Here is a 21,246-nt window from a genome sequence, read left to right as displayed (position 1 = left end):
CAATGCAGATGCATGCTACTAGTTTTAAACAATCTGACACAACATTGTGTCGGACCAATTTATTTTAAACAATATGGGGTCTCTCACATATCGTCCCAAATGGGCTTCATTTTTTAAAACAAAACCACCAGACTAACACATTGTCTAAAACGAAGCCTGTCTAGCACATTTTATGGCGGACCGACACAGTTTAAAATGATGCATTTTTTAGCATATATTGTGTCAGACCGTCATCATTTAAAAAAATCGAGAGTAGGTGAGAGAAACATGTTATAAGAAGATATTTCATCCTGAAAGACAATGCTTTTTTACTTCGGGAACAATCCTTAGAAAGTAGAGTCCTGGGCGTATCTCTAATTTTTTCCAATTAAATGCTTGGTGTGGGGCTAGGGGAATTCTTTTTCTAAAAGTCAAATGTGAAGTTAAAAAAATAAAATAAGGAGAGAGAGAGAGAGAGATTCAAATAATTTTTATTTTTTTCAATTTAAGAATGGGTTCTGATATTTTGGCAATTGAATCACTGAATTTCTCCTCGAATTTTGCATGGTGAATAGGCAACTTCAGCGATGCTAATAATAAATGGAAAAGTTTGGAGGAATCCAGCCTTTTTTTTTTTATACATGTAAAATTCAAAAATCACTATCTCATTTCAATTTGTTTTTAAAATGGAATAAAGGAAGTTTAATGAGCATAACTAAATCCGGGGAAATTTTGAAGTGCAAATTATCCAAGTTGTTCCTATTTAGGGGTTATGACTCCAAAGTCTAAACATAGTGGGTTCGACATAGTATGACTACTGATTCCAAGTGGACTAAATTTGATGCCTTTTAATTACTATTGATTCCATATGGACTTAATTTGATGCTTTTTAATTATTATGTTATTTTTCCAAATATCAAATGCATAACAAATGGATGAAATGTTTTTACAAAACATTGCGCTCAAGGCATAGGTGGTTAGGGTAATGGGTGCTACAACCAGACATATTGAATTTTATTGTTGAAAAAAAGACGTTTTTCCCACCAAAATACTAAAAAAAAAAAAAAAAAAGGTTTTTAGAATGCCTATGACCTATTGGCACAAGAGTAGGAGAAAAAACAAAAATTTGAATTTCTAGACACCTAAATGTGACCGCACAAAATGTTTTTCGTTTAATCTTAAGATGTTATTTTTTTCATTTTTTCAAGCAAGTGCAAGGTGAGTTTTATTTTTTCTTTTTAGATTGGTGGCTATGCTGAAGTTACGTCACAAAAATTAGATACTAAAAATACTCCTAAATAACATTAAAAAAAAACTCCTAAAAAGGGGTTTTTAACTTAAAAAATAATGTCCATAGGTTTTTTTCTAAAAAAAATAAAAATATGGCTATAGTTTGTATAAAGTTGCAACCTTAAACAATCCAATTAAGGTGCACTTCTAAATTTTATCCTAAATGTAATTTTGATATAAAAAATTCTTAGGATGACTTGAGAATCTATTTTAATCTCTAATTATAAAATTATAAACTCTAAAAATAGTTTAAATTAAGTACATCTATAAACACATGAAAATATTGGAAATGGACGGTTTGTATTGCGAGATATATTATTTTGTGGACACGAAATCTTTTTTTCTTTCTATATGCATGCATCTCGTTGACTAGATGATCAATTAAAGGGTTTTCTAATATTCAAACAATTTTTTATGATAAATTTTTGAGACGCACCTGTAATCCTACATTTCAAGGTGGCAACTTTATATAATTTTTTCCCTTTAAATAATGGTTCGTAATTAAGTTGGGATTAGAACGTAAATCCAAAGTGATGCGTCTTAGTTTAGTAGCAAGTTTTTGAACCTTGCACATACTTTCACGCTGAACCACAAAGCCATGAAACCCTAATATGGAGGTAAATACCCAAATTTTCTATCTCCATACACAAATAATGTGCAACACATTATTGTTGACTACTTTCACCAAACACGTATAAATTATATGTATGGAAACATATAAAAAGTTTATATGTGTGGAAATATACAAAAAGTTCATTTGATATTAAAATGAATGATATATATATATATATATATGGGTGTGGTTTCCATAAGGTTGCAACCTTAAACAATCCAAATTTTATTATAACATATAATTTTGTTTTTAAAAATTCTTAGGATTATCTTAAAATCTATTTTCATATTTAATTAGAAAATTTAAAACTCCAAAAATGATTAAAATCAAGTAGATCTATAAACATATAAAAATCATGAAAATGGATGGTCTAGATAATGTGTTGCATGATGCACTATTTCTTAGACTCAAAAACATTTTTTTTTTTTCCATATTCATACATCTCAATGTCGAGATGATCAATTAGAGTTTTTTCAATATTAAAATCACCTTTCTGATAGAGTTTTTAGGTACATATGTGATTCTACATTTTAAGGTTGCAACTTTATTTAAACTTTACACATATATATATAATTTGACTGAGGGTTGGCAATGGGATGGGCCCAGGCAAGCTCATGGTGGGCTTGACCCTTGGGCTAAAGTTTTTGGCCAGGCCCTAGTTTCGTAGGGACTAAACCATGCAGCCCACCCATTGCCGACCTTAAATTTGTCGATTATTTTCCCTATTGGGGGAGGGTCTCTTCTATTTCAAAGGGAACATTACTTAATTAGACATGCAAAATTATACTACCGCAAAAACCCATTGGCAAAGGTTATTTTAGTGTGAAAAAGCATCAAATTAATCATCTCAACCTTGAGAAATATGACTAATGAAAAAACGATTTCAAATTATAAAAATAGTGTACCTTGTAACATATTATCCGAACCATTCATTTTCAAAATATCTAATTGCTTATAATTGCATTGCCGGAACCACAAATAATTAGGCGAATATTGTTGTGCGGTCGCTCATGCATCAAACGATGGTGGCACTAGGCCCTAATCAGACCCAAGACCCAACTGGGTAGACCCGACCTCGGGTCCGGGTATGAGTCAAAATTTTGGAGCCAAATACTATTCGGCTGTTGCCAGCCCCTGTCTGGACAGTCTCTCCCTCTCTACGCAAAGCAGCACCAAACATGGCTTCTTTCATTCGTTCTCACATTAATACATTGTAGTTTGGAACTTTCGGTGCGCTTTTCATCACTTGAAAACCAAGGAAGCTCTCTCTCTCTCTCTCTCTCTCCAATTAAAAGAGAGGGGAGAGAGCCTTCTAGAGAGAGATTCAGAGAGCGAGGAGAGAGGTTCTCTTTGTATAGGCCCGAATTTCCTTGTCATTCTAGAGAGAGAGATGGCATCTGCAATGTCGCCGTCCACTTCCTTTCTCCTCCTCGTTTTCTTCCTTCAATTGAAGCACCTCTGCAATTCTATTCTGGTTAATGGTATCTATCATCTTCTCCTCTGTTTTGTGCTTCAATCTTTCCTTCAGTAAAAAATGCATAAGAAATTATCGATCTTTGCGTTCAGGTGATGGTCTGTATTCTGTAGAGTATTCTCGTTTCTCTCTGAAATCTCATATGAAAAATGTAGGTTCTTTTTGGATCATATACACAGCGTGCTTAATTGTTTGTTTTTTTGTTTTTTTTTTGGTTTTATTTCGGCCACGAGTGTGGAGATCTGCAAATGAAAATAGTTTCCTTGAGTGGAAGGGCAGAGATCCAGCACCTTCTGCATTTCTTTACTTTTCTCTTTTCTCTTTTTTGGAAATTTTGGGCTTAATGTAAAAATTCATCGAGTGGAATCTCAGGAGATCTGTGATCCTTTATGCTTTTGGAAGGATTTTACATATGTCAAATAATCTATATTCTCCAAACTGTTTTCATCTCACCTATCTCATTTCATGGAATCATATAAACATATATCCTTTTCAAAGATCATTTTATTTCTCATATTTATCTATGCTTACCTGAATGAAAAATCATTTTGGGGAAATTGAGAGATCCGTAATTTATCTCGTGTTCAATTGGCTTTTCACAAGTAGTAGTATCACAAGATGTCGAAGACATTATTCTGATCTCCGTTGTTCAAGTCCCTACTGTTTGACAGATATGGTCTAACCTCAAATGTGTTTTCTCTGCACTCTGTTTGTGAATAGTTTGGCAAATCTGTGACATATATATTTTCATCGTTGGTGTCTTCCATCCTGCAACTCAGCTCGTACATTTGGTGGAATTAGGAACAGGAACTAAACACAGTTTCACTGTGATCAAGCATTTCACTCTTTTATATATTGAGGGTGGTTGTAACAGACCATGAAACTTTTTATTTTCCCACTTGAGTTGAGCTTCAATGGCATCCGACACCTACATTACAATACTTTTCTTCCATGGTTTTCTCAGCATTATACATTTTGGTCAAGTAAGCATATGATTTAAACTTGAAGCTAACCAGCTAAGCAGTTCAGGTCATGAGCTATCTCAAAATGATACAGTGGCATCGAGCAGCCAATATTCCATGTATTTATAGTTCAATTGAATTATTTATAGATATACTTCTATTCTAAGAACTTCCATAACCAGATATGGTCATTCCAAACATGCGGTTTTATTTGGAATTTTAGGTATACGATCAACATTTAGTAGAAAGGTTGATTTTTTATTGTAAACTTGCACTCAAACGTGCATGCTTCTCAGGGCTTTCCTCTGCTTTTGGTTGGTGTGTGGGGAATGAACCTGTACTCTTAAAAATGAAAGCCAACAAGTTCATTGCGCATTATGCAAGCAATCAAGAATTTTTTTGAACCATAATGCATGTGGATCAGGTAATTCTTCATACCAACAACCTCTGAGACAAGTTAAGCTTTGGACTTATTTCTCGACTGAATATATGTAATTTCTGTACTATATGTTTCCTGGTTTATAGAACATGCCAAAGCCAAAAGGCAGCATGCCACTTGAGTGGTCTTAAACTTACAATGATGGCCTTGGATCTTGGAATTCCATGTACTTAGTCATAACAGCTTCCTATTGTGTGTAATTTGATATTAATTTAAAAATAAAAAAAAACAAAAACTTAAACTCAACTGTATCTTCACCCTTCCAAGACCTACCATTCATATTTGAGTACTTTGCTTTCTTTGTTGCAAGCTTTAGCCTATGGACAGTTTCTAGACACATGTGACCTACCACAGTAGCAGTTGAACAGGTAGCTCTCATTTTGGCCTATAGACTTAAGGCTTCAAATACTTGTTCATTTGAGTGGATGGTTGATGCTAGAGAATGAATATCTTATCACGTAAAACCATAAGCCAGCAATTTAAAAATTAGCCTTGGTTACAGTTTGCATGCAGCTGATCTTCTTATATGCTTGAGTCTCCTGGTGTCTGAGCAATCCATATACATTGAAGCTGTGTTCATCAACAGGTTTTGAGGTTGCGCCAGCTCCCAGTTTCAATGGACATAGTTGGCCAGGATCAGCTGCAATTTCTCCCTCCTATCCTTCTCCTTTCCATGCCCCTTCCCTTATTCCAAGCCCTGCAAAAGCTGCAGATCAAACCATACGACATTCAGAACTGGCTCCTACGCCTGATCCTGAAAGAAACTCACCATTGCCAGAGCCAACTGAAGGTGCCAATGAGGAGAAAACAAGTCCAGCGAGGGAGCCATCTCCAGCCCCTTCTGAGGATATCTCTAGACCCGCAGAACATGAGGTTGATAATGCACCACCCGAGGAAACTGATCCCAAGACTGTAAAATGGTGTGCAGTTAGGGATGAATTCGTTGACTGCCAATACTACATAAGTCTCTTAAAACCGGTGGACAACTATAGCTGGAAATGGTACATTTAGTAGTAAATAATTGTATTCATTGGCTCTTTCACTTTTATCCTCTCTTCATGCCTGACAAGTTTCTGGAGCTTTATTGATCACAGACAAACATTTCTTTCCTATATATACAGACAAAGATTTCTTTCCTCTTTGCCTTCTATTTCCCAAGTTGGCATCAAACCCTTCCAGCAGAGCCCATTGTGAATAGTGGTATGTTATCTTGAAATATACCTAAGCTACTTGAAGTGACAAGATCTGGTCAGTGTTTCAGAAAGGTGCCATCCAGGAAAATGAGGCAAAGAGAAGTTGATATATATTTCTTCTTGTATGGATGTGCATACTTTGATGACCGAGTCTTTGTTGGTTTCATTTTTGTACTAATTTATGATCTTCTTATCTTCATTGAGAATCGAGGAGCTTTCTTTTTGTAAGATCATGCATTGTATAAAAGAGACTTGTAGTTGCAATGACATATTTTGAAAGCATGGCAACTAGTTGCTCACTGTCTTCCTGCACATACAGTGTTCAGAGGCAAACAACCCAAGAATGCTTGCAGGCAATAAAGGCCAGGGAAGCTGACTTGATAGTTTTGGATCCTGGTTTGGCATACATTGCATTCCTGAATTACTCCATGAAATCAATTCTAAACGAAGTTTACTGCAACCATGCCCAGACATATGATGCAGTGGCTGTTGTGAATAAGAAGGCTTGTGAACGTAGTGAAACAATTAGCATACAGGATTATAAAGGCAAGAGATCATGCCATGGATTATATGCATCAGCAGCTGGATGGAACTATCCCATCCACACTGTCAGATCGTACCTTCCACACCAAGGAAATGATGTGAAAATTGTAAAAGATTTCTTTTCTGAAACTTGTGCACCCTCAGAATTGGAGGGAACAGGTCTATGCACCGGTTGTGGAAATCAAAGCTCTTGCCTTGCTGATAGCCCTTATTCTGGTGATTTGGGTGCTTTCCGCTGCCTCATTGAGGAGGTGGGAGACATTGCCTTCGTAAAGGCTGATACCCCGCTGCTTTACTCAAAGGAGGGCCCCTATAATCAGTCATGGTCAACAAAATCTATCAATCAATTCATGTATGTATTTGTGAATGTGAGAAATAGTAGAGTAGTATCCTTCAAATAAATTATTGCTTGCTGTGGTCAAATAACTTTAAAATTACTTGTTTGCAGGTATCTTTGTCCCAAGGGTGGCTGTAGAGCTATTAATGGTTACCCCGGAACTTGCAAGTAAGTTTTTATTACTTACCCGCCTTATCAATCTCATTTTGAATCATTAGTCTCGGATCAAAGGAGATAGCACTTGTCCAACAACAGAAAGGTTGCCATGGAAGTTAGTCTTATTGTATTTAAGACAAATTAACCCAAGCCTATAGATCAGCTTTAGTTCCTTCCCCCTTGTCCATTTCCAGCTTACTTTTATATTATTGCCCGTTCTTTTTTGGGGTATTTTCATTTTTATGTCAGTGGCTGCTTCAGCCATGTTGAATTATGGGGTTCTTTTTATTGCTCTATTTGAAATATTGGATATATTTGTTTCTCGTTCAGCAGCATTATTGAGTATTTGAGCCCATCTTGAGGTGAGTGATTTCGTTGTTCTCAGATTTGGAAGTGTTCCTGCAAAGACAATAATGGCACCTAATTCTATTTCAAGCAAGAAGAGATTGGCCATTTTGCAGACGTTGCTGAATGCAACCTGGGCTGATTCTCTTTATACAGGGAGAAATGGTGCCAGCCACCTACTTAGCTCTGGGTAATTCCACAAAATCTCTAGCTGTCTAAATACATGCAATTTATATGAATTCTTGTGTTACAAGGGGCTATACACATTACAGAAAATTGAAAAATTTCAGGTGCATTTGAAATAAAATAATATCCTTGAGTGGCAGACGTTTATACATTTATATAAGATCAGAAACTTATTAACATTTTCAATAAGAAGTGAGGGAGGGGAGACAAATGTTAATCGCATGATTTAAGGTTCATGCAAAATTCGTCAGAATCACTCACTATTATCCCACTAACTTTTACAGCTCTTGATTTTCATCTTGATCCATGTGCAGTACACAGAGCTTAGCAGAAGTTAAGCAGCTCACAAGGTCATATCTCGGTGTCTCTGCAACTATTTCTCAGACTTTACAAGAATTAAATATTGAGAAGGTCCAATCTGCAAATGCTACATCAATTCCAGTTTTAGGTATGTGAAAGGAACTGATTCCCTGTTCATTTTAGTGTTCTCTTTTTTTCATTCTTCTTTCCCGGGCATTAGACTTCTTTGCACCCAGAACTTGAGTTATGGTTTCCATTTCATCTCAGTGTTTCCCTTTTCTTCTTTGCTCATTTTGAATCTTTGATACATTTATCATGATAGTTTTTAAAAAGCTAAGATCCATATGTTTTGTTATTTCAGAATATACTTCGTGTTCTACATGCATTCTGGCTCGACATCTATGGCTTGCTGTTATATTTATATCCTGGCTCGGGCTTCTGTGATTCACCATTTCCTCATAGTGACAGAATTACTACACTCTTATGAAGATTAAAGTTTCATTCCTCTATCTCGTATAGAGTGAGAAAATCTACAAAGTAATTCCTCTGTTTACCTCTCTTTTAAGTAGGAGACAGTTTATCCAGGTCCAGAAAAACAATTAACAAAATGATGAAGGCCTTTTTAACAATTTAAGAAATGAGTCCATTACAGAGAAGATATACACTAGAGGAATAGACAGATAACACCACCAAGGTCACAGGGACATAATAATTCTACAAAAGCTCTGCCGCTTTCTCTCTGATTAGGGCAAGATTGATCTTGGGATGATCACATCCCCAATGTTGTTGTGCCAGGGGTCAGCCAGGTGGGTCGCCAGGTTCTCCAATGGCCCTGTTCCTGGACGAGCCGATTGCTGAACGCAGAAGCCCACAAACGCCAACAATGCAAGGCGACCTGATGAATAGAATAAAAAGAAGATAAATTTTGAACGCATATCAGAAGTGAGTATGAAGTTCTTTCTTGTTTTGTGCTGGTTGGTATGAAATGTATGTCATAACTGAGATTAATAGCAATGATAATTGAGAACACGGTCTAAAAACTTGTACTCTCTTATACTATTAATTAAAGGTTAACATTCTCAAAAAAAAACTTGGAGAGCCCCACTCGTCCGAGTTAATTGGAACTGGTTCCCCGTCTGTTCCGGGATAGCAAGACTTGGATGATCCAAGTCTACCTGAGTGCAAGTCTGACTCGAGTCTATCCTGAGTCCATCCAAGCCTTCAATAAATCCATCAGTATATTTTCTAAGGATGAGAATCACCGCACCGACTCCCCCTGGGCAGTGCCCAAGTTCTGGGGTTTCTCCGAGTTTCAAAATACTGATTGAGATGAATGACATAAGCATAGAAATGGAGGGGTGATTAGTACTCACCGTTCTTAACCTCCTTGACCTTGTATTCTTCGAACTTGACGGGGTCCTTGGAGTAGCCAAGGGGGTCAAAAGCTCCTCCGGGGTACTTCTTCTTCTCGGGGTCCTTCTCCATGCTCCTCTGGTGCTCGACAAAAGCGATGGACAAGAACTCTATGACAAGTATGGTGGGGAGGGTGCCCCATGGCACAGGGTTCCCAAGGTAGGTGGCCTGCCCTCCTGGGGTGGCAGCCCACTCCTGGGCTTTGACCCAGTTACCCAGCCCCAGTGCCTCTGGAATCAAGATCCCTGGCTGCAAATAATTTAAAATTTTCAGAGAGAAAGATGGGGTAAGAAGTCACACTTTGCATCGAGCTAGCAAATATGGCATAGAAAAACTAGAGAGACAGAATTGAACGGATTGGTAGGTGACACTCACGACTGCAAGCATGGCCCATCTGCAGTGAATGAGCTCAGACTCCTTGAACCTCTCCAGGTTCTCCGGTACCTCACCCAGACCAAGTGGGTCAAAGCCAAAATCACTTCAAAAATTACAAGAGAGAGAGAAAAGCAAGATCAGAGGGGACAAAATTACTGAGAATAGTACAGAGAGAGAGAAGCAACATAAGATTACTCGGACTAGTATAGAGAGAGCAGATACCCAGGGGCTGAGCCATCAAGATGTGGAGGGCGGGGCTGGCCAGGCATCCATTCAGCAGACATGGTGAAGCGAGAGGAGGATGAATTGAGAGAGGGGAAGGAGAGAGATGGGGTGAATGCCGACTTGGTGGAAGATAACACTGATGGCATGGCTGCCAATTGACAACATCTTCCTAGACTCGCCATCTCTCTCTACCAACTCAACTGTGATGGCTGATGCTGAGATCTGAAGCAGTAGCAGTAGCAGTAGCAGTGGAATGGAAAAAGAAGAGAGAGTATAAGTGGAGGTGGGGGCAAATCCGAAAGTCGCATTCTATTGGCTCCGTAATCTGCTCTTTGGCTTCCTATTGGATAAGTGAAGAGCCCTGCCCTCTACACCAACCACGTGGCTTTGCCCATATCTGGGTACTGCATTTGTGGTGCTCCCCCTCCTCTGCTATTTCTCTCTCGATTACCTCAAAAAAATATCTCAAATCATCCCACTTAACCACAGAGGTATTAAACCTTCAGTTGATAAATACAAATTGCAATCATCTTCAAAAAGGGCAATAAAAAAAATAAAAAAATAAAAATCTTCAAGAATGAGAAAAGGAAAATAAAGTAAGAGATCATGTTGATGTAATTAGAAATCCAAGATACTAGTTATGAGATTTACGGCGTGTTTGAATTTTGGGATACGAGGTTTTGAAAATTGCATCCTTCAGACATGCTAGCGCTACGCAGACAGTGATCTTACGCTATTTTTAACATTATAAATTGATACGGAGAGCCCCTCATGGTACCTATGGTATTTAGTTCTTTGGAAGATGTAGTTATGAGGAAGAAAGCCCGGACTTAATCGGTTAGCACTTGTTAATTCCTATCAAAGAGTAGGGGTCATCTCCACTTACTCACCCAAAAAAGATGCGGTTACAAAAATCATGTCTTCCAAAATTCAAACATTCCCTAGGAATCAAAACATATCCTAAATTAATGCAAATATATTTCTCCTTGGGACTTCAAAATAGTGCCTTGGAACATTGCATAGAGTCTAAAAAATTAAAAGAAAAAGTTTATATAAAGCATCAACTTTCAACTTTAGAAGTAACAGGCATCTCAAAATCAATTTGAAAAGATATTTTCGGTGTCGAGAAATGTCCGATTATTTGTGGTTCCATTGATCTACAATTTTCATCTTATTTATGAGTGCGCATTTATCAAAGTCGTGACAGTATGCGTCAAATATGTACTTTCCAACTAAGATGGACAATATAGATTAGTGCAACTTTACTTCTATAAACAAGGTTCCTGCCTAATATAAACCATAGCCTAGCCCTAGAGAAATTTGAGATGCATGCTTGATTATTCAAAGGAAAAAACTTATATGAGGTGTTAGCCTTATAATGTAGAAGTAAGGCGCACCTCAAAATTTGATGGGAAAATATTGTTTTGATGCATAAAAGCCTTCAGATTGGTTATCTTGATTTTAAAATATATATAAAAAATTTCGAGTCTTAAAAGTAGTGCATCTTGTAACACATTATGTGTATTGTCCATTTTCAATATTATGAGAATCTATTTAATTGCTTGATGTGCACTATTTATTGAGCTTTATATTTTATATTTGCGATTGAAAATAGATTTTCAAAGCATTGTGAGGTTTCGGCATAGAAATTGACATGGTTTGAAGATCTGTTTTATTTTGATTGTTTAAAGTGGATGCCTCATATAAACCGCAATCTTATTGAATATGTTGAAGAAAGTACAAGCATTTTTTTTTTTTTTGACAACGTTAACAATATTTTCATTTCATTATATACAACGGAGCAAAGCTCCAAAATAACATGACGAACAAATAAAGAAATACAATTCTCTACTTCCAAAGAAGACCGTAAATTAACAGCACATACCTCCCTCATTCCCAAAGGGTCCAACATCACCATCTACCTTGTTTCGTGTCCAAATCAATTTTCTCATACATAGAGCTCTCTAGCTTCCTCTACTTGACAGAAACTTTACACCATAACATTCAATAAACTCCATCTATAAAGAATAGGGCAATGATTTCATGCAATTATTGTATAGTAATATGATGTCCAGTCGGGCTGCACTTGTGACGTGACCCACAAGAACCAGTGATCATAATTTAGGGTTTACGAGAAAAGTTGGAGGGAGGTTAAAGAGAGGAAAGAATACTACTGTATTATACCACAGATTTAAGCTTCCAGATGAAGGCTAAAAAGCTTCAACTGCTACGACAGGGCTCGCACAGTCCCACTAAAAGGCCAATCCACATCTTAGGCGTTGATCCATTATCAAAAAATACAGGGAGCTTCAAGACCCACGGTAGGCACGAGAAACCTGTTAACAGGGTACCTGACCCCCATAGAAAGATAACTCCTAGGAGTTAATGTTTATTGGAAAGTTGAGAGTCGGGTTAGAAAGAGAGGTTTTCAAAAGTTAAAAAATGGCCATTACATGAAAATAACAAGTATCATATCACTAACAGCCCCAAACTTTCACTAAAAATGCAAATATAACAATTAAGGGGAAAGGTTTTTATACTTCCCCTGCTATATGGAAGATATATACTTCCTTGTATGGAAAACATATACCCCCATCCAGCTGTCCAATTTTGATCTAGAGTCACTGGCCGTTTGATCTAGATTTAATGCTTCAGAATATTTTATTGCTATTTTTTTTACAAATTATATGAATATGAAATTTGGTACATGTCATCATCTCAATAGGTTGTGCCTAAAAAATATTAAAAAATATTTATGATAAAATAAAATGACAAAAATACCCTTAAAACTTTTAGGGGCATTTAGGTTTTTTTTTTTTTATTGATAATATTATTTTTATAGGTGCGCATTTAAGAGAGGAGTGGACACCTAAATTTTGGTGTCAAAATATTTTGTAGAAAAAATTAAAAATAAAATAATGTAGATGTATGACATAGTGATTGGAGCCATCTCAGCCATCCATTCAGAATGGACGATTGGATAGGGGGAAGTATATAAGCTTTGTATACTAGCAGAAGTATAGAAAACTTGCCCCATAAAGAGACAAGAAAAGTTGTCAAACTACTCCCTAGGTTTGAACATTTAGTATCTTACCCATATTTTTTTATCTAACTTGAAATAGGCCATTTTTAAATCGAATTACATATAAACCCAACACATCAAAACGAGATTTTAAAATTATCAAATCAAATCTATTGTAAAATGTTAAAGAATCCAACTTCTAGGCATGCTTCGAAATAAAATAAAAAATTGGAAGTCAAAATTCACATTATTGTCCTTTGCTTTATATAAGGGTGCGGTTTGTCTATAGCTTAGGCTTTAAACTATCAAATTAGAGCCTACCTTCAAATAGTGTCGAGAAATATGGTTTCAATATGGAAAATCTTTTTGATAGCCTTAAAATATATTTCATCTTTATTTATAAAGTTTAAAGCTTAAAAAATAATGTAGATCGAGAGATCTATGAAAACCTGAAAATCTTGAAATTTGACGGTCCAAAAGTGCGTTACAAAATACACTATTTCCAAAACTTGAAATCCATTTTTTTATCATGTCCATGCATCTTGATATTGAGATGATGAATTTGAGGATATTTGAGCATCAAAACAATATCTTCTAGTGAAATTTTTGATGTAGGCTCGAATTTGATTGTTTAGAGCCTCGGCTCTATATAAACTTTTCCCTTTTTATAATGGTCATTATTGTTGCATGAAACCTCCCTTTGTTGAAAGGAAAATCGTTTGATGGGGGCTGGACCATCTTCCTACATATGCGTTCCAGAGTATAAAGATGCAAACAATTGGTCCATCTAAAAACAATTGAAACTAACTGTCTAAATATTTTCTTAATAGAATTATTATTTTTAATTTTTAAAATTTATTTATTTTCTCATTTAAAGAATACATATCTTTAAAAATTAAGTCAAAAAATCCACCTCACTAATAGATTTTTTAAGAGGCACCTCATTTTTAGAAGAACTCGTAGAAACCAAGTCCTTCTTGAAAAGATTGCGGTAAGCCACTCCTCACTAAACTTTCTCAACATTCATTCGACACTTAGCACTTGGGTTTGGTAATACTAAAACATTTAAGAGGTAGAATAGATATTTATAGGAAAAAAAATTAAATATATTTTATTTTGGGGAAATGGTCTAATGTAACGGTTGTATAGAAGTATAATGCAGCCACACCTTTAGAAAACCTTATTTTTGGCATTTGTATGACCCCAAATTTTGCACACACATTCTCTTCATCCTCATAATCAAATCGTATGAAAAAAAATTTTCAATTTGCACCTCAAAGTTAGTGCCCATCCAACGATGAATCTCGGCCATCCATTTGGTGAATTTCAAGATCTAGACCTTGACAAATTCAAAATCACTTTTTTCTTTTTTAGCATTATTAATCTAATGATAATAACGCTATATAAAAATTTTGAGAATAAAAAATCCTTCTGAAGCCTATATCTAACCATCTCAATAAAATGTACGGCTTTTATTAATTTGGCTAGAATGAAAACTTTTTATACTATTTTTTCAAAATTTTCTTTTTTGTGATTGTTTTTCAGAATGAAAAAAGTGTACATGTAAAAATTCATGTCAAACAAATATCTCTAACATAACTTTTGAATAATATTTGCATTATACTACTATATAACCGTTGAATAAAATCATTCTGTTGTTAAAAAAACAATTATTACTCTACTCTACAACCGTTGAATGAAATGCTTCTGTTGTTAAAAAACAATTATTACTCTATCTCAGTGACACTATATCTTGTGAAATATATACGTAAGGTTAGTACATGCCATAGTCAATAAATGCTTTTATTTATACCAAAAGTTCATATTTTAGGATTGATTAATCACCTAAAGTACCCATATGTAAAACATTACATTGCAGACTAAAGGGATCAAATGACAATCAGACCAGGAAAATGTTTTTTTAGCTTGTGAGAAGAAAATTGACTTCTCAAAATAGAGACATTTTTACAAGAAAAAGAATTTCCGATCCCAGATTTTGGATCCAAATGGCAAAAAATGAGCCAATTCCCTGGAAAAAATATTACCTGAAAGTTATTCTATAGGCATAGGGTGGTCTCCGTGCATGCACATAACAGGTTGTTCACACGCGTACGTACTAGTTCTCACATAGACATTTGGTCTGTAAATGCTCACATTTGGTTTGCAAGACCAATATCAACCTATAATTTTTTTTTGGGAAAATAATGTATAGATCTGTTATATTGATCGTTATTATGTAATTACTTCCAAGTTTTTATTATTACATTTACACATATACTCATTTTTTTGCCATCCTAACAAACTTTTTTTCAAAAAAGACAGCCTATTTTCGGTTTTTTCAAAAACTAAAATGGGACTGAATTCGATTTTTTAAAAATGAAATTTCTGTTCCGTTCTTTAAATAAAAAGGGATGTTGCCGAAGAAGAAAAATAGCATAATAAAGATTAAAAGACCAAACAAAAAAGAAAAGAACCTCTAACCATTATATGAGAAAGGACTCTCTTTAAAGAAACTGTGTACAAGGCAGCCTTGCTTTGGCCAACAAATATGAATAAAAAACATTCCAAACACAACTTGAATACACTATTCCACCTTCGACTTCAACTTACTTTCTAATTCTACTTCTTTCGTACATTATTCAATAAAATGAGTGCAGCTCCGCAGCTTCCTAGCAGCCACTTCAACCAACCTGATGTAGACCATCGGAAACAGATGCCACCATGAGAAAGAGAAAATAGACGCCCATAATCATTGATATACAGGAAGGTCAAAGGACCCTGGGCAAGATGGGGCATCAAGATTTCCCTCTGAACTCGAGCACTCAGCCCCCGGCTCTTTCACCATTTTCAAGAAGTAGCTGTGCCTGCATAGATGGTCACTTTCTAAATCAAACGAAAAATTTATAGAAAGAGATTTACATTGAATGGAGCTTCATTGCAGTTGATATTTTTCCAACAAAGAATGAAAAAACAACCGTACCAACGTGTGTCTGCCGTCAGCTCAGGATGGAAAGCTGTTCCTAGTATGTTCCCTTGTTTCACAGCCACAATCACTTTTTCTTCTGGCTGAGTTTTGTCCTGCCATAGAATAAAATAAAATAAACATAAAGAAGCGGCAAGCCAAAAGACAAAAAATCGTAACCGAAAGATAGTTTCCCTCACACACTAACACGAAAGGTTCCCCAAGTGTGATGCTCAAGAAATATTATTCATCAACTGATGTGAGTACTCTTAATACATATTAACAAGCATCATCATCATCATCATCAGCCAAGCTTTATTCCAATTATTTGGGATCAGCTAAATGAATCATGCTCCTCCATTCTTCTCTATCAAGGGCACATAACATAAGTTCAAGATTCATGATAATGTGGCAAAGTTTTTATGTTGCCTGTCTACTTAACGTAACCTACCTCTTTTACTCAGGCTTTAGATGGTTAAGGCAAAGTTTAAGGTCCTCACCCTTATTAGACAAAGCAAGCAACAAAACTATATCTAGAAAAAACTCGTCGCTAACCTTAACATTGAATGGCCCTATAATTTCTCTACCACTCAAACCCCTGCTTTTCAGGATTTAAGGTGACGAAATTTGCATAAACCTGAACAAGCATTCCAGATTCTCAGAGAAGTTCCCTATGTACACCCATCAACTGATAAACCCTCATAACAAATGAAAGCTGCAGGACAGCCACTATCCACACAATAAATGATTTGCTGCAAGATCGTGAAAGATTAAGAAGCTACAACCTAGAAACCTAACTTGGACATCATTCACAAATTTCTACGTTATTCATGCCTGTATGCATAAGTACGGAGTCTGCAAGGCATGTGCAGTTTATACTGCACACAATTGTCTATGATGGATTAATCCTTACTCCATGTTCATCTGATTTTTAACATGTTACCAGAGCATGATCAAAGAACTCTCTCAAAACCCTTTGCATTAAGTTCCTTCATAGAACCCAATTGCAGATTTATTTGCTAAATCAATCACCAAATGCTGCCATGCAATGGAGCTGTCTCCTCATCCTCCTCACCATTCATACGTCATTCTGAAGGGCAATGTTGATGTTATGAGGCATTTATGTGTCTTTCACATATCATGATCGCGTCTGTATGTATTATGAGTACCATTGCATAGGGCATTTATGTCTTTTAAACCTATACGGTTTGTGTAACAGTGCCAGGTATTAATCCCTAATCCAGACTTTAAGAAAATCTATTTAGTAACAAAAATGTCATCTCTATAAGTACTGCATCCATCTACGTTCATCGAGACTCTAAAATAAGGAAAATCACTCTCCTTAGCAGGGCATCTTGCTCTTCTTCACTATCACAATTCAGAAGTATACTTTTTTTTTTTTTTTGCCCCCCTTAAGGCCTAAAATATTATCCAGAAGCTAATGTTTCTCTTTGATAAATAAGCCAAGAGCAAGCAACTATGTGTATAAAGCAGTAAATACCGGCTATCTTTTGTCCCTTCAGAAAAGGAAAAAAAGATTGCCCCACACACTCGTAAGTCATAAGCAACATACTTTCAAAATAAAACAAGCCTTAAGCAATATTTCTATATAAAAGAATTGGTCACCTTATTCACACCAAAGAAAAGAAATAATATTTTCATAATAAAACCAAAAGAAAATTTGGATCATTACAGAAATAAAAGAAATAAAATTAAAAGAAATCACAGTGTGAACCGTTGGTTTATGGGATCTTGTTATTCATTAATTTTTTTGAAACCGGCTTCATGCATTGTTGGCCGCATTTTGTAAATACAAACATGTATTGTAAGCTAAGAACATTTCTAGAATTACTCTTTCGCATAACTTACTGCATTAGTACCCAAGATGATAATGTGATTCATCTTCTAAGTTTTCTTTGAGGTCGTGGCCACATATCTTAAATATGAAGTTATGAACTGACAAATTGAAATTTTCATTGGCCTATGAAATTATACCAAATCACATCTCAAATGACTTAAGTTGTTGCCGAATCAAAGTTTAAAGGGTATTCTTTTAGTAAGGGAAACCATAAAAAAAAAGGTTGTGAGTTACGAGATATTAATAACAAGTTAACAACAATGGTGCCAACAGTAATTATTATTACTATTATTATTATCAATATTCTTGCTGTTTTTCTTATTATTGTCGATGTTCTTTGTGAGATGCTATCAATGAATGAGTCCATGATTAATGAATTTTAACACAAACAAAAGGGAGATTCACCTCTCCATAAACCTTCCCCTATCAAGTAAGTGAATCAATCTAAACTGGACCTCAGGTTAGTGGAATAAAAAAGTATCAAATTAGGATAACCAAAATTTTGCTTCCCAATAAGGAACTTTTGTTCGAAAGGTTAGAAGAAAAACCAAAGGCTCCCTCATCATCAAATTGGCTGACTTCCATGCACAACAGAATTCAAACCAAAACTGGTGTAGCATAGAGTATCCTTGAACATATCACAAGAACCTCCAGCCCAATGCAGACTGATACACCATCCGTAGGCAGAAACTTATTGATGCTTATTTTCTTGGTGTACAAATAAACTGATGCTTGTTTGGCAAACCCCAAAAGCAACCACATTATTGAATCATGATTTCTAACCATGGATAATTTAACATTTGAAAAAAAGAAAGAAAAAAAGATGGAATCAATGTGTTCTAGGATTATATGTTGTAATGAGAAAATCAATCAGTAAGAAAGGGGAAAACAACCAAAGCAAATAAATCAATTATACATGGAGCTCGCTTCATTTAAGAAACTCGGAAAGATCAAAGAAAGATAGCATACCTCCTCATTTTCTCTATGAATAGATTCTGAATCTCTTGAATTGGTGGGTGAAATGGGGTAATCAGCTAAGACTTGGACAGAGGGGCCTGCTTCAACAATAGCAGGTGCACGAATGAAAATCCCTCGAAAACTTGAAGCCCCACCTTCCTTTTCTGCAAGCTCAGGAACTGAAAGCTCTGCCTCAAAACTTTGAAGCTGCATAAACAAACAGGCCAGGTTCATGGGGAGGAAACAAGCAAAAATTTTTGGAAATCAAGAACTACGTCAGCACTTTCCAGCATCAAGGTAACCTACCAACACAAAATTTAGTTTTTTTTTTTTTTTTCCCAAATGGTTTAATTAAGCCCATGGTTAACAAAATATATTGGAGTGAAAAGATTACCTGGCTTCCAAAGAAATTCCTATGAACTGTGCAGTCCAGACCGCCAACAAGCCCCTGCCCTCCAGCTTTTTGCCCTGAAAGCCTTTTCATTATTATCTTCAAACCCACAGGCGAGCTCAACCATTAATGTCAAAGTTTCATTTTTTCACCCCATGAAAAAAAACAAAACAAAAAAAGCAGTTTATTGGGCAAACAAAATTACTCACCCACTGCTTTATTTGCCAAGAAAATAAGACCTGCACAAGTCCCCCACACTGGCTTCCCCATTTGAATGAAGTTTCTAAGTGCTGGAAACTGCATTTTAACCTATTACTGAATACAAGCCATTACAGATATCGAAGTATCACCGTGAACAGAGAAGAGATCCAAACACAAGGCGGTAGTAGAAGATAACATCAAAAATAACAGTGATAGTTCATAAAGACTTATCCTTTGGGTCAGTAATATTCAGAGAATGGGTTGTTCATTACATTACAGTAAAAGAAGAAACCCAACAACAATGATAATTCATAAGGACCTGAGCAAAAACCCAATTTTTTTTTATGACGAGATATATTGTTCAGTGTAAGAGGCAAATGGTATAGAAATATGAAGAGAGAGAGAGAGAGAGAGAGAGAGAGAGAGAGAGAGAGAGAGAGAAAGAGCGAGAGAAAGAGATGGTAATACAGTTACCAAGTTATGGTACTCAGCAAGCTTGGCCATGGTGGTGCTCTCCCCTCCAGGGATTATAAGGGCATTGACATGCTCCAGCTGCTCTGGCTTCCTTATCTCCACACCCTTCACTCCCAACCTTCTCAACGCTGCCACAATCACCAACAAACAACCAAACCAAGTTTAGTTTAACCAAACATGGCAGCAGCAGTAGTAGTATTAGTATTAGTATAGAAAAGTAGAGAGAGGAAAGCAAATGAATAGCATGGTGGGGATATCACCAGCAAGGTGTTCATGGAAGGACCCCTGCAGGGCCAACACGCCTACAGACATCTCTCTCGCTCTCTCTTCTCTCTAAGCCCTTGAATCGCCTTGGGGTGGGGAAGGGGAAGCGAGGGAACCTCGCCCTTCGTAATAATAATAATAAGGAGGAAAATATTCGGATTGAAATCAACTCGGTCAATTCATATGCATGCGATTGCTCCACGATTCGCCTGGATTTCCTCCCTCTCTCTCACTCTCTCTCTCTATTAAACAAGAAAGGTGAGTCCCCTCTGTACACCGCGCATGTCGCAGAGAATTTTTGGACAATCAATTTTTTAGATTTTCAAGTTTTCATGGACACGTTCGATCACACTATTTTTAAAATTTTAAATTTTATAATTAAAAATAAAAATATATTTTAAAATTATTATAAATTTTTTTAATATTAAAATCACATTTATCAACAGTATTTTACTTTGATTGTTTAGAGCCTAAGCTCTATACAAACCACACACCCTTCAATTATTTATAAACATAGAGTTTGAGGCGGCGTTCTTTCTTTCTCTCATTTAAACCCTCACCTACCATGAGCTAAAATCCAACCTAGAATGTCTATTTATTCAGCTAAAGATATTCTACTCCCACAGCAGTCCACCCCCAGTTTGTGATTTTTTATTGATATTCTACTCCCACAAAGAATGTCTATTTACTCAGGACTTTTAAAGTTTGGAATGTAATATCTTCAACTCATAAATTAATCTTAATAAAAATAATTCTTATTCTGCTCTCCGTGCATATGAATAAATAATGTCTCAAGATTGAATGGAGACCATTTAATTTTGTAGATGATGAGATCTCACTGTTTGAAAACTTAAAATTATTATTATTTTTTCAGAATAACCTACTAGTAATTCTTAAGTGATTCCCAAATTTTAAAATTAAAAAATATCCTCCTCTGAGTAATGGAGTAGAAATCAACTATGTTCTAGAAGGAGCATAGTATATGTGCTCAAAAAACAAGAAACGTTAAAAACTAAACTTATTCTGCCTTTTAAGAAACAATTACACGCATATCTTAAGCCGCTTTATTTAGAACATTGCTTTTAATATTTTTTTTGACATTATTATTTTTTTCAATTATTTTTATTTTTAACCAATTCACTACTTTGTACCTTGAAGATATAAAATTGAACTTTGCTTCCGAGAAAAATGACCTTAGAGACCCAAAGTTAAACCGAAAAACAAACTTCCATCCTAAGTTAAAAATTGAAATTTTTTTTATATACACAATAAACCACTGAAGCTTTT

General features: G+C 35.7%; 4 protein-coding genes across 6 annotated transcripts in view; 1 reads left to right on the top strand and 3 right to left on the bottom strand.

Moving 5' to 3' along the window:
- Positions 1–3,116: 3,116 nt before the first annotated feature.
- On the top strand, positions 3,117–8,857 carry LOC18444246 (uncharacterized). Of its 3 annotated transcripts, XM_088871942.1 has the most exons (8): positions 3,117–3,363; positions 4,615–4,742; positions 5,344–5,758; positions 6,270–6,845; positions 6,942–6,998; positions 7,372–7,521; positions 7,832–7,965; positions 8,179–8,857. In XM_088871942.1, exons 4-8 carry the CDS (start codon positions 6,379–6,381, stop codon positions 8,259–8,261), a joined length of 891 nt encoding a protein of 296 aa, XP_088728068.1. In that variant the 5' UTR covers positions 3,117–3,363; positions 4,615–4,742; positions 5,344–5,758; positions 6,270–6,378; the 3' UTR covers positions 8,262–8,857. The 3 variants fall into 3 exon arrangements, with proteins under 3 accessions (XP_088728068.1, XP_006854493.1, XP_088728069.1); XM_006854431.4 differs by lacking the exon at positions 4,615–4,742; XM_088871943.1 differs by lacking the exons at positions 3,117–3,363; positions 4,615–4,742; positions 5,344–5,758 and adding an exon at positions 5,835–5,957.
- Positions 8,417–10,080, bottom strand: LHCA1 (chlorophyll a-b binding protein 6). Its single transcript, XM_006854430.4, has 4 exons — positions 9,828–10,080; positions 9,606–9,708; positions 9,191–9,479; positions 8,417–8,712 (listed from the first exon to the last, which is right to left on the bottom strand). Exons 1-4 carry the CDS (start codon positions 10,010–10,012, stop codon positions 8,561–8,563), a joined length of 729 nt encoding a protein of 242 aa, XP_006854492.2. The 5' UTR covers positions 10,013–10,080; the 3' UTR covers positions 8,417–8,560.
- Positions 10,081–15,312: 5,232 nt separating this feature from the next.
- Positions 15,313–20,083, bottom strand: PDX2 (pyridoxine biosynthesis 2). The gene is made up of 7 exons (XM_006854429.4): positions 19,956–20,083; positions 19,696–19,823; positions 19,230–19,317; positions 19,024–19,097; positions 18,642–18,836; positions 15,833–15,930; positions 15,313–15,716 (listed from the first exon to the last, which is right to left on the bottom strand). The coding sequence occupies exons 1-7, from the start codon at positions 20,005–20,007 to the stop codon at positions 15,602–15,604; spliced, it is 750 nt and encodes a 249-aa protein (XP_006854491.1). The 5' UTR covers positions 20,008–20,083; the 3' UTR covers positions 15,313–15,601.
- The window catches only part of ATATH8 (Protein kinase superfamily protein), a 38,447-nt gene continuing 32,513 nt past the window's right edge, over positions 15,313–21,246 (bottom strand). Inside the window, exons 16-21 of the transcript XR_016059305.1 lie at positions 19,696–19,823; positions 19,230–19,317; positions 19,024–19,097; positions 18,642–18,836; positions 15,833–15,930; positions 15,313–15,716 (exon numbers count right to left, since the gene is read on the bottom strand). The gene's annotated coding sequence lies outside the window, so the exon portion shown is untranslated. The remainder of the gene's footprint in view (positions 15,717–15,832; positions 15,931–18,641; positions 18,837–19,023; positions 19,098–19,229; positions 19,318–19,695; positions 19,824–21,246) is intronic.

This window comes from Amborella trichopoda, chromosome 7 (assembly GCF_054954075.1).
Source record: "Amborella trichopoda isolate Santa Cruz 75 chromosome 7, AtrichopodaSantaCruz75HAP2 v2.0, whole genome shotgun sequence".
In the NCBI taxonomy this organism is placed as follows: domain Eukaryota; kingdom Viridiplantae; phylum Streptophyta; class Magnoliopsida; order Amborellales; family Amborellaceae; genus Amborella; species Amborella trichopoda.
This window is presented reverse-complemented; position numbering and strand designations above follow the sequence as displayed.